Consider the following 17022-nt stretch of genomic DNA (forward strand, 5'->3'; position numbering starts at 1 on the left):
GACAACCAAAAGCAACACAACAGGTCCAGCCCAAACCTGGACAAAGTTTTTGACAATCTCGCAAACCCAGCAAACATGCTCTCTGGTAGAAGGCAGACTCGAGCACTACCTGGAGGAGTGGCACATTATCATGAAAGATCACTGGGTTCTCAAGACTGTGGAGTCTGGATACAGTTTGCATTTTCTCTCTGCTTCCCATGCTCCCTCATTGTTCAGCCTTCAATCCATATCTCTCACTTGAAGGTGTTGCTCCTCAATCAGTGATCGATAGAACCTGTTCTGCCCCAGTCCCCACCACCAGGGCTAAGGGTTCTACACCTGCTACTTCCTCATACCTAAGAACACCCAGAGGATTAAGACATCCTGGATTTAAGAAGCTTGAACAAGCATATACTCTGGGGAAAATTCAAAATGAATTCTTTCAACATGATTCTACCCTTCATCCAGAGGAGGGAGAGGATGTGCCCTCTGGATCTCAAGGATGCTTATGCTTTTATACCCATCCATCCCTCCCACTCACATTACTTGTGCTTTGTGGTGAAGTCTTCCCACTGTGAGGAAAGGCTAAAGAGATTAGGGCTGTTCAGCTTAGAGAAGACTGCTGAGGCAGGATATGACAGAGGTCTATAAAACTATGAGAGGTCTAGAACAGATAAATGTGAATCGGTTATTTACTCTTTCAGATAATAGAAGGACTAGGGGGCACTCCATGAAGTTAGCAAGTAGCTCATTTAAAACAAATCAGAGAAAACATAAGAACATAAGATGCCATACTGGGTCAGCCATCAAGCCCAGTATCCTGTGTCCAACAGTGGCCAACCAAGTCACAAGTACCTGGTAAGTACCCAAACATTAAATGAATAGATCCCAAGCTTCTAATCCTTATTGATTAATAGCAGTTTATGGACTTCTGCTCTAGGAACTTATCCAAACCTTTTTTAAACCCAGCTACACCAACTGCCATAACCACATCCTCTGTCATTGAATTCCAGAGCTTAATTATGCACCGTGTGAAAAAGAATTTTCTCTGATTTGTTTAAAATGAGCTACTTGCTAACTTCAAGGCGTGCCCCCTAGTCCTTCTATTATCCGAAAGAGTAAATAACCGATTCACATTTATCCATTCTAGACCTCTCATAATTTAGGTTTTAACCTAGTGCCTGGCTGTTGTAGCTGCACATCTTTGTCAGTGACTTCCCATTCCTAGATCACTGACTGATGGTAATCTCTAGAGAAAATGTGCAAAGATCAATTCAACTCCTACAGTCATTAGGTTTCTGGTGAGTTTTGAGAACTTGACTAATTCTCTCCCAGAAAATCATTCATTTGAGCATGGATAGTTTCTCTGCAAAAGAGAGCTTTCCTTCCCTTGGATCAAGCAAACACACTCAGGTTTCCTTGTGTATAGAACACAGATCACTCAATGGCCAGGGAAGTACTAGTTGTTCTAGGTCACACGGTAGTGATTTATGTAGTTTCACTAACCTGCCTTCATATATGACTCCTACAGTAGTGCCTCTGTTCCTATGTCAATGGTAATATTCCATGTAGTAGTCACATCTGCCAGAGGTGTTCTCCATAGACAGCAGGATGAATTAACTATGCTAAATACCCACTGACCTCCTTGGAGAGGTGACCACCTAGCTACAATTAGCTCTAAATCGACAGAGGGGGCTCACAAGGCAATTCCTGCAAAAGCTCTGAGCTTAGAGAGAAGGGTCCTTTCAGTGCTGCTGGATGATGTCACCCCACCAATTCATTCTGCTGTCTATGGAGACGCTGTATACAGTAAGCAAACTTTGTACCTGAAAGTGCTCATATTTTACAGTGCCCTAAGCTGGGGATGTTTTTAAAGTTTTGTTTTTTTTTGTTTAAATATTATTGGTCAAAAACATACATAGAAATCTTGTTTAAAGGATCTTTTAAGACTATTGCAGGAGAACACACAGCAAAGGTGGTGTGTTTACTGTGTATCTGTACCTCTACTCCCTCAGTGTCCCTACAAGGTATTAATACAAGGAAAGCCTTTAAGAGCTCCACAGCCCAGGATCAGCAGCTGTTTGTCCGGGATTCCCTTCCAGTCCCTGTCTGTGAAACCTACAGCACATGCAATGCTCCTCCACCCCTCAATATTCTTTCCCCATACAGGTAAGCCATGCTTCTGTTCAGGAGTTGGCCAGCACAAGTACATAAAACCTTTTTTTTTTTTCTTGTTATAAAAAAGTTGTTTATCCTTTTTGATTTTTATGAAAAGCAGCCAGTACATTGGTTTATGTACTTATGTAGTTCTCTAGCCCCACCTCCTCCACACATAGGGTAGTTGAAATGGAGAACATGTGCACCATGGCTTCAAGCTGTATTATGAAGGGTTGGCTTGCTTGTGTTTTGCAGTAATACAGAGAGGCGAGAATTTTGTGGGAACTCAAAGCCCCGGTCCGCTCGCCCTTCCCACCAGTGGTGCTCTTCTTTATTAGAATCTTAGGGAATGTGTGAAGCTCCAGTTTGATTACTTATGCTGTTTGTTTTGATCACACTGGGAGTGGATCATGTCACATTCTAGTCCTACCCAAAGATCTGGCTTAGAAAGCACAAGGAGGAGCTGTCTGGGGCAGTCTGACTGCAGCAGACATGTTCAGCCTCCTTATCAGTATTTGTGTGCCTGTTTCTGATCCTAGGCTGCTGTTAATGTCACATAAGCAGGGAGAAGGATAGGAAAGCCAACCAAGGTTAATTCCTTCTTGGAAAATGCTCTGGTTGTGTAATCCTGTAAATACAAATGAAGCTGGGGGCAGTCTAGGAATGTCACTATAATTGGCCCCTCCATGCCCATAAATGATTTTCCTGAACAGGTTAAAAAAAAAAAAAGTGATTTCAGGTTGCTAGAGGCATGTGCCTGCTGCTTTGAGACAGTAAAAGGCAGAATACTGTTAGTGCTTCCGGAATTCAAGGACAGCAGCCTGATTTAAGGACCTTAGAGCGAGAGGTTGCTGTTTTCTGCAAAAAGAAAATTACAGAAAGGTTCCACTAGGTCACTCTGAAATGTTTGTCTCTTTGTGCCTTTCTCAAAGGGAATAGCAGGAGCCTGGGATTTTTTTTTCTTGTTTTTTTGTGAATGCTGGATGCAGACATTGACCAGTCTGCAGCTTCCTGCTGCTACTGAGCATGCTCAGATGCAAGGAGCAGTCGTCGTTTTGCCTGTGTCAGCAGGAGTCGCAGCTGACTTGGTTCTCTAGAGAAGAAAAACCAAAATGGGGAGTAGCGAGTGTGAGAGCATAGAGAGATGGAGCTGCTTTGTTCAGTAATTTTGCGTAGAATGCAGCCCCACCAAGCTGGAGAGTGCTGAAGCAGAGAAATTATGGAGCAGAAATTAAAGCTAACTGTAGTTTCTGATAAGAGAGAGCCCCACCTCTCACCACTGTGACACCTTGTCCTATTTTGTGTTGGTTGCAACACCTTCCAATCACTAGTGACAGAACCCAGAAGTAGCCTAGCTGCAGTGCACATCACCTAGCAAACGCTGTGCTGGAATGACTGAGCGTGCTATTGATCAGCATTGTATTATGTGGGGGGGGGGGGGGGTTTGATTCATTTGTGTAAGAACAGGAAGCCGGAGATGACATTCAGGGGGCTAAAAGCTTTATATGTTGAAGCTGGGCTTGGTTCTTCTGATACTGACTTAGTCACATGCGTTCTGTCCTCCCTCAGGGATGATGGCAAAGAAGCTCTCAAGTTTTATACCGACCCTTCATACTTTTTCGACCTGTGGAAGGAGAAGATGCTTCAGGATACCAAGGATATCATGAAAGAGAAGAGGAAACACAGGGTGAGGGAAGTGGAAGGATACAGAGATTTTATGAAGAAAGGTGTCTTGGCAATCTTGTGATGGAAGGACAGCTGTGAATGCTGTAGTGAGGGTGGGCAGGGAACCTAATATCAGAAAGATAAGCATTGGAGAGGGCGTGGGGGAAATGGAAGGAAGCGAGAGTAAGAGGCACAAGGGGAACGTGGAAGGAGTGACACCTGGGGGCAGGGTAGTAATAGGAGGGAAATCAAATGGCCAAAAACCGTGGGTTCTCCTAGCCTGCCGAAAGGAGCTGCTGCTTTAGCTTGTTGGTCGTTCCCAGTTTGCAGCCGAAAAGTTGCACATTCAGATCCAAAGGCCGGTAGTTGTAAAAAAGGCTTTAGCGCTGTAAAGTGCTGCAGCAGACACAAAATCCTCTGTCGAGAAGGGGACAAAGGCATGAAGGACCTTGGGGAGAGAGCCACTGGAATTTAATGGAGACAAAGCAGACTTCGCTGTAAATCCAGTTTCCATGTCTTTGAGTCTTAAAGTGCTTAAATATGGAAACTATACTGGGAGTGTGGTTGGTTTTTTTTTCTGCTTTAAACCATAATAATAGTTTGCAAGAAATGTATATAGGAAAAGGTTGCTGCCTCTGCCACAGTCACCAAATACAAAACCTTCGCATCCACTGAACAGATACTGATTTTTAAGCCAGCCAAGAAACCAGGGCTACAGGCACCCATGCTACACCTATTGTTTCCATGATCAAACTGTAAAGAAGACCTTTGCTTAATGTGTTAACTGAAAGATTCTAGTTGCAGTACAGTGCACTTGCACCTCCCCTGTTTAAAGTTGCCCGTTCTTCACTTAAACCCACCTATAACCCATGGTTTAGTTTTTTTCCCAATCATGGCTTCACTGTTTTAACTCTGAGCCTCTTATTTGTTCTGAATGTCTTCTCAGTCTGTCTTGACTAGACTGTAAGCTCCAAGGAGTGTGTCTCTGTACAGCACTGTGTATGCCTGGTGTGCACTGTACAAAAGAGTAACATGCTAGCACATTAGTTCAGTTCTGGCCTTGAAGAAAGCATGCTATCAACTGGAGCACCAGCGCTACTTCCCAGCATGCTCTACTGTTTCATGGCGGTGGCCCCATTCAAGTACTGATCAGGCCTGAGTCTACTTAGCTGCTGAAATCACAGCTTAATTTTTGCTAATGTTTTTCTTAATTGCTGCATTTTAAGATCCAGAAAAAACAGACGAGAACATCTTATTTTTGCAGCACTCATGCAAAGGGAAACCTCCTAAGGTGTCTGAAACAGATGAGGAATGTGTTTTTTATAGTGCACATTATCCCCTTCAAAACCACGTTTTAGCAATGTTCTTAGAGAAGGGAGGAAAACAAAAACCATTCATGAACAAGCCATCAACACCTTGAGAAACTGAAGCCCATAGTTGTTTGAAATATGAATTTTCCTACATCATGGAAAATGAAAGCCAAAATGTGAGATTTTCTTCTTGAGAAGAATTTTACTTTCTGAAAATTACTGCTTTTCCCATGGTGTCATTTAGAAAGAGAAGAAAGATAATCCAAACCGTGGTAATGTGAATCCACGCAAGATCAGGACCCGGAGAGAAGAATGGGAGAAACTGAAGATGGGGCAGGAGTTTGTGGAACAGAAGGACAAGAACCTGCTACCTGGGTATGAAAAATCTCCTCCATGTCCGGCTCCGTTCCCTCCTCTCAAGGGAACTGGAATGTCTGCGTGTTACCTCTCCTCCTTCTCTTTCCCTAAGGAATGTGAGTCTGCAGGCCAGGTCTGTCTGCCACTTCCCTTTCTTTCCAGCCGTCTCGGGTACGTGAGCCGCTGGCAGTGTAACTCCCTCCCCCTGCAAGCAGGATCTCTACCTGATTCTCACCCCATGCACGCTTTCTCCTTCTCTTCCTGCAGCCTTGTCTGAATGGGCAGCTGAAGCTCTGATCCCTCCGCTCTGCATTTTTTCCACAAGCTTGCTTGCTTGTGCACCATGGAATGATGTCCCCCATCCCATCGCTAGTTTAGTTTTCTTGTAAAATAAGTAGTGGGTAAGATTAAAATTGCCAAATAGATGTTGAGGCTTTATGAAAAGCGACGTGTTGTAAATCGGGGACGGCATTGACTTTTTTTATTGTTTGTTAGAGTTCTTTCCCATGAGTACTCCCTGCCCCCTCTTGCATCCCTTTATTTGTGCGGGGAGGATCAGTGTGTCGATAAGGGCTACTTGGTCCATACCATCTGTCCATTTATACCCGTCGACTGTGTTGCCGCAGACCTCTTGATCTTTGGAGCCCTCTCTCTCCTGTACCTTTTTTTTTCTGCACTGTTTTGCAGCATGAGTCTGTTTAATGTAGCCAAGACTTAAGCAGGCATAGGGTGAGTTTAGAATACCTAGGTGTACATTAGAGGAAAGCTCTTTGATCAGGGATGCTTGTTCTATCTCTGACATTGATCTGAACATAGCATGGAAGATGCAGGTAAGTCTTTGAAACATATCCTAGCTTATGGAACTTTGTGATATGATCAGAAAACTAAACTCCTCCCACGCATCAGTTCTTAGCTGCTGTAACCTTGCTGATGTGTCTTTATAAAAGCTGTTTATTTATTTATTTTTTGGGCAGCTATCCTTCCAACATGGTGTACCAGAACGGCTCCATAAGCTCCGGCGAAAGTACAGAATTCCATCACTATCCACCACCCCCACAATACGACTCTGCTTCACCATCTTCTCCCTCATTCTTCGATGACTCTCTACCCCCTCCTCCTATGGATTTCAGGTAAGTTTCAGTGGCTGAGCATCCCTCACTACCATAGCCTCATTTCAGAATTTAGAGGGACGCTGTCAGATTTGAGAAAATGTGAATCGCAAAATATATTCGGCTTCCTCCCCACCCGAAAAGGTGAATTAGTACAATGCATCTGCTCTCTTACAGTTGGAAAAATAATGTAGTGTGTCTTGGATGACTTCCATAGTTTTCTCTGCAATGCTAGAGGAGGGCTTCTGTAAGCAGATGTGAGAAGTGCCCTCCTCCCCCCCCCCCCCCCCCCCCCCCCGACCTTGGTGATGAGAGAAGGTCTTGGCAGATCCTGTTGGGTAAAGGCTTCTTCCCTAGGGCTCGGGACTATTTGAGCCTTTCTGTAAGAAAAGGAATGAAGATTTGCATCCGAGAACTGGAGAGGTGTTAAGGGGGTGGTCAGCCAGGCTCTCTGGAATTGGAAGGATGAAAAAAGTCAAGACTAATAAGGTGGAGAACGATTCAGCTTTACTAGACCCTCTTGTGTGGTGCCCTGACCTGTTTAATAAAATTGCAAGTGAATACCTGCATGGCTTTGAAGTGCAGCCTCTGCTGGTATTGTCGGGCCTTCCGTCCCTAATAATCCAGCCTGCCCGCCTCCTGTCTTGGGAGGAGTTGAGGTAGAAGAGAATCAGTTGCTCACTTGTTGATTGCAAGGGTTAGTGGACAGCTTAACCTGGGAGAAAAATATGGAGATGGCAGGCAAGAAGGCTTTTAACCCTATAAGAATTATGAATTGTAAAGGGGGGGGGGGGGGGGAAGGTCTGTTCTCTTTTTTTTTTTTTTTTTTTTATGGGTGTCTGTGTTTAATCTGAATTGATCCAGAAATATGGAAGTAAAGGAATTGTGATCCTTTGCTGTAGTACAGATATCTGGTAGCAGTATTGATCTTGCTATACTGGGCCAACATGATTGTATAAGAAGGTTACGGTATGTAACCCTTGCTTGGAAGGATGCTGTTCTGTCTGGATGTTCTGCTGTGTTACATAGATGATGATCCTATTTTGCACCCACTACCCTGCTGTGAGACTGAGTGGATTTGGTGTGAAGTTCTGCGGTTGATTATAAATAGGTTTATTTAAATCTTTAAAGAGAGCATGAGCTAGTCATGTGACATCTCGGGTGTGGAAAAGCTGAACCGATTTTTAAAAACCCTTGCCAGCCTCCCATCTGTAGGGTTAATAACCCTGAGACCTCTGTTACATTTCAAAGTTAAACAAACAAACAAAAACCTTGTCCGGATGTTTTGCCACCTTTTTGTTAATCTCTTGGCTGTGCTTCTCCCACTGAAGTGACTGTGACTGGCGTTTGCAGCACAGATGTGGAAATTGTCCCGTCCTGCTGAGCTGGCTCCCACTAAGCTCCGTTGCTTCATTCTTGCCACTTTTGTCAGCATATCCTTGCGGCTGTCCGGGGTTGGATTTAGGCCCAGGTAACATAGGGCGTGTGTGTAGGATTCCAACATCTGAAGGTGTCCCCTGCTGCGGCTGTAATTTCTGGAGGTAAACCTCCCCAAGTCCTCTGCCTATGGGTGCTGTAGTCTTAAATCTGTCCCACGCTTTATAAACAATTCTCAGTTTCCAATTCCATTTTATTGCCTCTGTCTTCTATTAACCTGAAAACCTCAGACTTTGTGCAGTTTTTCTTACAGGCATCTTTGTTATGATTTGATTTTAATGTTGTTTCGTTCTCTCTCCTGCAGCTTCCCGGGAGATGGCCAAAGCGGATCTCTTTCTGGAGGCCAGAAACGCTCCAGCTTGGTCAGCCCCAGCCACCCCCCTCCTGCTCCACCAATTGTATCACCTGGTGCCAGACCAGGCTTTTCTCCACCCCCTGCTCCACCACCACCACCCCCGTTTGCTGGAGTTCCTCCACCACCACCCTCTCTGGGATTTCCAGCTCCTTCATCTCCATCCCCTCCCTCGCCTCCAGCCTTCCCTCCTCACCCTGGATTTATTGCCCCTCCCCCTCCTCCACTGCCTCCGCCTGCGCCGGAATTTTCCACCCTGCCACCCTCCCCTTTTCCCCTGCCAGGTGGTGCTCCTCCCCCGCCTCCACCACCTGGTCCTCCGCCTCAGGCCTTTGGGGCAGTGGATGGTCCCCCACCGCCACCTTTCCCACCTTCAGACTCCTCTGTGCCTCCCTCCACTCCAAAGCCAAAGTCCTCTCTGCCTCCTGTTAGTGATGCCAGATGTGACCTGCTGTCTGCCATTCGACAAGGTAAAAATCCCTTTTATGTTGCATTGTTCTCTCCCCAACTCGTCTCAGTATTACTGTTTTCCTGCTGATGAAACCAATGTGGGTTGCTATGGTTACCAGGGAGCCCTTGTCTCTACTCTGTTCTTTCCTCAGGGCAGCAGGAGGACTGGCATTATGACAGTCTGCTTTCAAATCCTCTCCCCCGCCCGCCCCACTTCCTTACTTTTTAATGATGCCACAAGAGTTTGTGCACTGATCCCTAATCTGCTGCCTTGTGCTCTGCTGTTTCTGCATCTGCACTCGTACACAAAGCCTTTTTGAGTTTCAGGGTGGAAACATGACTGCAGAAAGACCAATACGGCCTGTCTAGTCTGTCCATCCACACAACAGCTCACTCCCTTGGAGGTCTCTTGTGCTTGCCCAGTGCCGTCTTGAATTCAGATATTGTCCTTGTCTCTACCACCTCCACTGGGAGGCTGTTCATGCATCTGCTGTGCAGAGCGTGATTAGTGCATTCGGTAACCTGACAAGTTCGCTATCCAGGGTAGGGACAGCTTTACTATTCCTTTTTTTTTTTCTTTTTTTTTCTTTTTTTCCCCCAGTACTTCTGTGCTGCCTGGGCTTCACTCCTAGCAACAGTGGGTGGGATCTTCCTGTTCAGGGAAAGGAAAGGTCATGCAATATAGATAACTTCAATGCCTGGCTCAGAATCTGGTGTAAAGAATGTGGATTTGGATACATTGGTGACTGGGGCCGTGTATGGAGCAATAAAAGATTATACGGTAATGATGGCCTACATTTGTCTCTGGCAGGAAAAAGGATTGTAAGTGAAAAAATTCAGATCATACATTATCAGGCATTTCAACTTAAGGAACAGGTTTGGCAGGACGTGGCCAGGAAACTTGGCGTGTCACTCCCAAGCAAAACAGGAAGAGAGGAGAGAAAGTAACAATCAATCAAGTCAAAAATGCAGAAAAGGTGACTAGGAAGAGCAGCTGGAAAGCTATGACCACAAATGCTCAAAGTCTAGGTAATAAAATCCCAAACCTGCAGGCCCTAATGGTGCAGGCGGACTTGGACATTGTTGCAGTTATGGAGACATGGTTCGTGGATCTCATGATTGGGATATGGCCATCCCAGGCTATAACTTGCTAACGGGCCGATAAGTAAAAATCGCGGGGGAGCAGGCGAGCGCACAGGCCAGTCTCCTGTGCACGCGATTCAGTAATTTAATTTATTTAAATTAGGGCCCACGGCAAAAAGAGGCACTAGGGACACTAGCGTGTCCCTAGCGCCTCTTTTTGGACAGGAGCGGCGGCTGTCAGCGAGTTTGACAGCAGACGTTCAATTTTGCCAGCATCGGTTCTCAAACCCGCTGACAGCCACGGGTTTGGAAACGGGACGCGGGCAAAATTGAGCATCCGGTTTTCAAGCCGCGGGCCCATTTTAAATTTTTAAAAATTTTTTTATTTTTAACTTTTGGGACCTCCGACTTAATATCGCCATGATATTAAGTCAGAGGGTGCACAGAAAAGCAGTTTTTACTGCGTTTCTGTGCACTTCCCCGGTGCCGGCAGAAATTAACGCCTACCTTTTGGGTAGGCGCTAATTTCTGAAAGTAAAATGTGCGGCTTGGCTGCACATTTTACTTACTGTATCGCGCGGGAATGACTAATAGGGCCATCAACATGCATTTGCATGTTGCGGGCGCTATTAGTATCGGGGGGGGGGGGGGGGGTTGGACACACGTTTTCGACTACCCCTTACTGAATAAGGGGTATAGCTAGCGCGTCAAACACATGTCCAACCTCCCCCCCCCTGATACTAATAGCGCCCGCAACATGCAAATGCATGTTGATGGCCCTATTAGTCATTCCCGCGCGATACAGTAAGTAAAATGTATCGGCCTGTAAGTGAGGCCAGAAAAGGGAAGAGTAGCTCTTTATGTCAAAAACAATGTCCAAGCAACTGAATTGCAAGGGACATGGGATAGAGAAGAAGCTTTGTGGACTGTCCTTATGGTGCTTTCATTTTTACTGGTGTGAACTATAGGCCACAGACGCAAACAGAAGAACTGGACAGGGAACTCATAGAAGACATCCAAAAGGGTGGGAAAGAAGAGCGAAGTGATGCTCATTGGAGATTTGAATCTGCCAGATGTGGATTGGAGAGTCCCTTTGTGAAATCTACGAGAAGCAGAGACAGAGTGGATGCCCTTCAAAGGGCTCTGCTCAAATAAATGATGATGGAACCACGAGAGAGGATGTGATATTCGATCTAGTGCTTACTAATGGTGATAATGTCTCTAATGTTCAGGTAGGAGCTCACCTGAGCACCAGTGAGCATCAGACGTTATGTCCGATTTTGCAAATAAGATACAGAGAAGATACATGAAGACCCTGAATTTCCAAAATTCAGACTTTGTGGAAATGGGAGCGTACCTGGAGGTAGAACTTGGAAGGCTTGGAGAAAATAGGTGAGGTGGAAAAACAGTGGGCCAAGTTAAAAAGAGCTGTTACAAAGGCAACAACTCTATATGTTAGAAAAGTAAACGAGTAAGAGGAATAAGAAACCAATCTGGTTCTCTAAGAAAGTGGCTGAAAAAATAAAGGCAAAAAGAACAGCGTTCAAGAAGTATAAAGGATCCCAAAAAAAGGAACACACAGAAGAATTTGTTAAAACTGAGGGAGACGAAGAAAGAATTAAGGAAAGCAAAAAGTCAAGCAGAAGAAAGGATGGCCAAAGAGGTAAAGCAAGGAGACAAAACATTTTTCAGATATCAGTGAAAGAAGAGAGATCAGAAGTGGTCTAGTGAAACTGAAAGTGACAAGGAGCAATGTGTGGAGAGCAACAAAGAAATGACAGAAATATTAAACAAATACTTCAGTTCACTGTTCACTAAAGACCCTCGAGAAGGCCCGATGCTGATAAGACTGTAGATGGGGATGGAGTAGACGACTCCATTTACAGAAGAGAATATATAGAAGGAGCTACACAAACAAAGTGGAGAAGGCCATGGGGTCAGATGAGATACACAGCAGGATACTGAGAGAGCTCAGAGATGTGCTGGCAGATCTGATGAAGGAGCTGTTCAGTAGATCCCTGGAAACAGGAATGCTGCTGCAGAATTTGAGAAGAGCTGTGGTGGTCCCGCTTCACAAAAGTGGTAGGGAGGAGGCTGGAAAGTATAGGCCGGTTAGCTTCACCTCAGCAGTGGGAAAATTAATGGAGACTCTGCTGAAGGAAAGGATAGTGAAATACCTACAATCCGATGGGTTGCTGAACCCAACACAGCATGGATTCACCAGAGGCAGGTCCTGCCAGACAAATCTGATTTTTTTTTGATTAGGTGACTAGAGAATTGGATCAAGGGAAGAGCACTAGATGTGTCTATTTGGATTTCAGCAAAGATTTTGATATGGTCCCGCATAGGAGACTTGTGAATAAAATGAGAAGTTTGGGAGTGAGCACCAAGGTGGTGGTGTGGATTACAAATTGGTTGACTGATAGGAGACAGAGTATAATGGTAAATGGAACCTGCTCTGAAGAGAGAACCATGTTAAGTGGAGTGCCACAGGGATTGGTGTTGGGACCGGTTCTGTTCAGTATCTTTGAGTGACATTGCAGAAGTGATAGAAGGTAAAATGTGCTTATTTGCGGATGATTCTAAGATCTGCAATAGAGTGGACATGCCTGAAGGAGTAGAGAGAATGAAAAGTGATTTAAGAAAGCTGGAAGAGTGGTCAAAGATTGGCAGCTGGGATTCAATGCCAAGAAGGGCAGAGTCATATATTGGGGTGCAGCAATCCAGAAGAGCTGTACATGTGATGGGGGATGTAAGACTAATGTGCATGGACCAGGAGAGAGATCTTGGGGTAATAGTGTCTGGAGATCTGAAGATGGCGGAACAATGTGACAAGGCGATAGCTATAGCTAGAAGAATGCTTTCCTGCATAGAGAGAGGAAAAACCAGTAAGACAAAGGTGATAATGCCCTTGTACAGGTCCTTGGTGAGGCCTCACCTGGAGTACTGTGTTCAGTTTTGGAGTCTGTATCTGCAGGTAGAACAGAGACAGGATGGAGGTGGTAAGACAAAGGTGATAATGCCCTTGCACAGGTCCTTGGTGAGGCCTCACCTGGAGTACTGTGTTCAGTTTTGGAGTCTGTATCTGCAGGTAGGACAGAGACAGGATGGAGGTGGTCCAGAGAGGAGCGACCAAAATGGTGTGGGGTCTGTATCAGAATACCAATGAGGAGAGGTGGAAGGATCTGAATATGTATACCCTGGAAGAGAGGAGGTGCAGGGGAGATAGGATACAGACCTTCAGATACCTGAAAGGTTTTAATAATGTGCAATCATCAAACCTTTTTCATTGGAAGGAAATCCAATAGAACTAGGGGTCATGAAATGAAATTTCAGGGAGGTCTAGTCAGAACCAAAGTCAGGAAATATTTCCTCAAGGAGAGAGGGTTGTGGATACCTGGAATGCCCTTCCAGAGGAAGTGGTGAAGACAAAAACAGTGAGAGAATTCAAAGGGGCATGGGATACTCACTGTGGATCCCTAAAAGCTAGAGGAAGGAAATGAAGAAAAGAGTGCATGGGGGTAACTTGCTGGTGTGGCAGTCACTACCCTTAACCAATAAGCCTTCATGCTGATAACACAACTCCATCATTGCTCTCTGCTTCAACGGCAGGGGAAAAGGAAGATGGGATTCAGACAGCAACCAAAAAGGGTCCCGACTTTTACAGTTTAGGAAACGGATAAGCATGGGGATAACCTGCTCGACACAGCAGATACTACCGTAAGCTTGCTGGGCAAACTGGATGAACCATTTGATCCTTTTCTGCTGTCATTTCTATGATTTGTGCGGGGGTGGATTTGTTGGGGGCTTTTTTTTTTTTATCATTTGCTATACACTCCATCTCCCATTGATTCCCCCCTCCCCCCCCCCCCCCAAACTGTAATCAGATACTTGGGATTTTAAAGCTGGGCCCTGAACCTCAGGAGCAGCGTTGGATGGCTGTAGCCTAAGGGGACAGTCCTGAATGTGCTTTGTGCCTTTTGAGCCATGATCTTCCAGGCAGTTTTATTACTTTCTTAAGCCCATCAATTGCGTGCTGTTCGACCCCAGTTTATTCCATTTTATCCACTGTCCTCCTGTGAACATCCTTAGCTTACAAAATAACATGTATAATCATTTAAAATAAAACACAATCCACGTTTCACAGTTACATCTGCTGAATTCTACCAGGGGGAGGGGGCAAGACTTTGATCGAGTGAAAAGTAGGGTTTTCCACGCACACCTAAAAGCCCACAAGTAGTTAAGATGACTTTCTGACAACAATGTGTTCCTTCCACCAGCAAACACACAGGACGGGACACGATTAGGAGCTTCGTGTTTTAGGCTTTTTATATTTACTTTAATTGTGTTTATGTACATGTTTGCTGCTTTGCTGTACTCTGCTGAGATCTTCATTGAAGTAGCGGATTATAAATGTTGATAAAAATACAAAAGATGTAATAACTTTCAGAGATGGGACCTCCCTCTGCCTGCAGCAAACGCCGCAATTGACTTGGGGCATATGGCTTCCAGTGTCCCCTAGGATAAACAGGTTGCATGGCGTGAAGGACTCTGAAGTCTGTCATACCTGTACACATGGCCTGTGACACCACAGGTATCCAGTGGCGCTTCAGCAGGGTAGGAGCTACGTGCTTCTGAAATGTCACCCCAACTAACAGCTCTAGCAGCAGTATTCTGGACTAATTGCACATACTTTGTTCTTTTTGGCTGTAATTAAAAGTATAAGGTGTTAAAATAGTCCAGAGTTGACATAATTACAGTGTAAACCAATTGGGCAAAATCCTCGAGTTAAAAAAAAAAGCAAAAAATAAAAAACCAGGCAAATCGCTAGAAATTGATGCTTGCAATCACTCGCAAATAAAAACACATTCTCAACATAGACTAAATCCGTGGTCCTAGCACCAGTGTAGCGTCTATCTCTATATCCAAACGCCTCACCTGATCTTTCAATGGGATGATAATCTCATAATATAGAATGGCAGAGGAACATTGCATCTTTTTTTTTCGTACTGATAAAGGTTCTGCCTTGCAAGGCTTAACGTTTATTTTCACACATCCAAATCTGTATGTTCCTCGAGCAGTCATTTAACCTTTCCAGTGCTGCTATTCGGTTTGATCCCCAATGGGGATCAGCAAAGACTTGACAGCACACCCCATCCCTGTGCCACAAAGCCGTTGGATTTGATGGGTAATCCAGCTTTTCCTCCAGGTCTAGATAACTTGATTTACAAAGATTGGGAACATAAAGGTTTATCAACAATTGAGAAATTTTACTATACAACCCAGAGAAATGTGTTCTCTTTTGGGCAGTTACAAGCACAATGTGGTTTACAACACTGTGTACTTCATATGAGCAGGCACAAAACGGTCATTGTTTTATTTACCAAAGTTAAAAGATACAATAACACGCTATCTTTTTGGTATAAGCTCCTCTTCACTAAAGAGACTTTGTCATTATATTCAGCTTTGGCTTATTCCTTTGGCTTATTCATCGCTGGAGAAAAATGTAACAGAGAAAGCGATAATGATAAATTTTGATTATGCCTTTGTAACTACCATAGAAGTAAGATTGCAGGAAGTTGCACAAAATGTATATAGACATGGTTGAGGGCATGTAAAATGAAACTTAGAGATGCGGATACATGCATTAAGTGCCATGTTGAAAAGGATACATTGATCCATAATTTTATTTTATGTCCAGTTCTGTTTCATTTTTGGAATGTAGTGTCAAAAGTTATTGAGTCGGTCCTGCAGCAAAAACGGCCTTTTTGTGGGGAATTTATCTTGCCAGGGTCATCAAGTAAAATATCTGCATATCTTGATATTGTTGGCAAAATCCTGTGTTCTTTTTTGGTGGATTAAGCCAGAAGGCCCCACGCCGATGATGTGGTACCAAAAAATTGCTGGCTGGATGCAGATAGACTGGACGTCAAGCTTAGTAGACGGAAAGTACAAGAGGAAATTGTGGGCACTTACATACAACCTTTTACCAATGTCCCTTAAGCAATCATTCTTAGCTAGTGGGTACTCTACAAAATGGTGATTGGACATAAAGATACTTTCCTTCTGAATTGTATTAGGCAGTGAGGTGTTTGAATGATGAATGGATGGGTAGGGCTGTATTTTGGGGTAATTTTCAATGTAGGCAATACTTGAAAATACGCATATGGATGGGGTAAGATGGTGAATTTATTGTAAGAACTATGGCCGATTGTTTACAAATGTTTGAAATCTTATTGTTAATATTTGTTCAGTACTGATTCATGTTCACTATTCTCCGTCATGTGCTTAAATAAAAATATGAAAAAGAAAACACACCCCAGCCTCGCTAAACTTTTAAGTGGCTCCAAATAAATATTAAACAAATGGAAAGTAATGTACCCAGCCAAACTCAACAGCTAATGGGATAATGATCAGAGGTGCCCTCTCCCTAACAGAAAAGAAGCAACCAGCTGTGAACTACCCCAGAGCAGATACTTAGAGGCCCAGTATGATCACAAAATTTGATGGCCTGTGCTATCGGATGTCACACTAAGATTGAAAAGTACTAAGAGTAATAACCTTTAGCAAGTTCTTGTCATAAATCATCAAGACCGTTCCGGTGCTATGAAGGTACTGAAACTCAGGTTGAACCGTATCTAGAATATCGTTGCCAGCAACAAACCTTTTTTAAAATTGGGCTAAAACTCTTTTATCTATCAGTTTGGACAAATGAGCTACATTGGAAATGGCACAGTGGTTTTCTAGTTTATTTGGGTCCAGTGATTTTTTTTTTTCCAACAGTGGCCTCACTGAAGCCACATGGATAGGCTGTACACAGACATAAGATGTATCCCCAAGGCATAAGCAGCATGGGATCTATCTACTATTTGGAATCCTGCCAGGTATTTGTGACCTGAATTGGCCATTGTTGGAAACAGGATTTGGGGCTTGATGGACATCTTGTTCTAACCCAGTATGGGATTTTATTAACACACAATGAACTTGAACAATGATCCAGTAGTGTGTTTGTAGGACACAAGCCTTACTATATCTTCAACCTCCTTCAGGTTAACTTCCATAATCTGTATCTCCTTTGTCAAATCCCACTTAATCTGAAATTATTGGCTTGAACTGTCCAGCT

General features: G+C 44.2%; 1 protein-coding gene across 3 annotated transcripts in view; it reads left to right on the forward strand.

Moving 5' to 3' along the window:
• WASF2 (WASP family member 2) overlaps nucleotides 1-17022 on the forward strand; it is a 71574-nt gene that overhangs the window by 39769 nt on the left and 14783 nt on the right. For all 3 annotated transcript variants that reach the window (XM_029572053.1, XM_029572051.1, XM_029572052.1), the window contains exons 4-8: nucleotides 1995-2148; nucleotides 3706-3823; nucleotides 5356-5486; nucleotides 6443-6598; nucleotides 8319-8836. In XM_029572053.1, the coding sequence (XP_029427913.1) occupies nucleotides 1995-2148; nucleotides 3706-3823; nucleotides 5356-5486; nucleotides 6443-6598; nucleotides 8319-8836 (1077 nt within the window). The remainder of the gene's footprint in view (nucleotides 1-1994; nucleotides 2149-3705; nucleotides 3824-5355; nucleotides 5487-6442; nucleotides 6599-8318; nucleotides 8837-17022) is intronic.

This window comes from Rhinatrema bivittatum, chromosome 11, assembly GCF_901001135.1.
Source record: "Rhinatrema bivittatum chromosome 11, aRhiBiv1.1, whole genome shotgun sequence".
NCBI lineage: Eukaryota > Metazoa > Chordata > Amphibia > Gymnophiona > Rhinatrematidae > Rhinatrema > Rhinatrema bivittatum.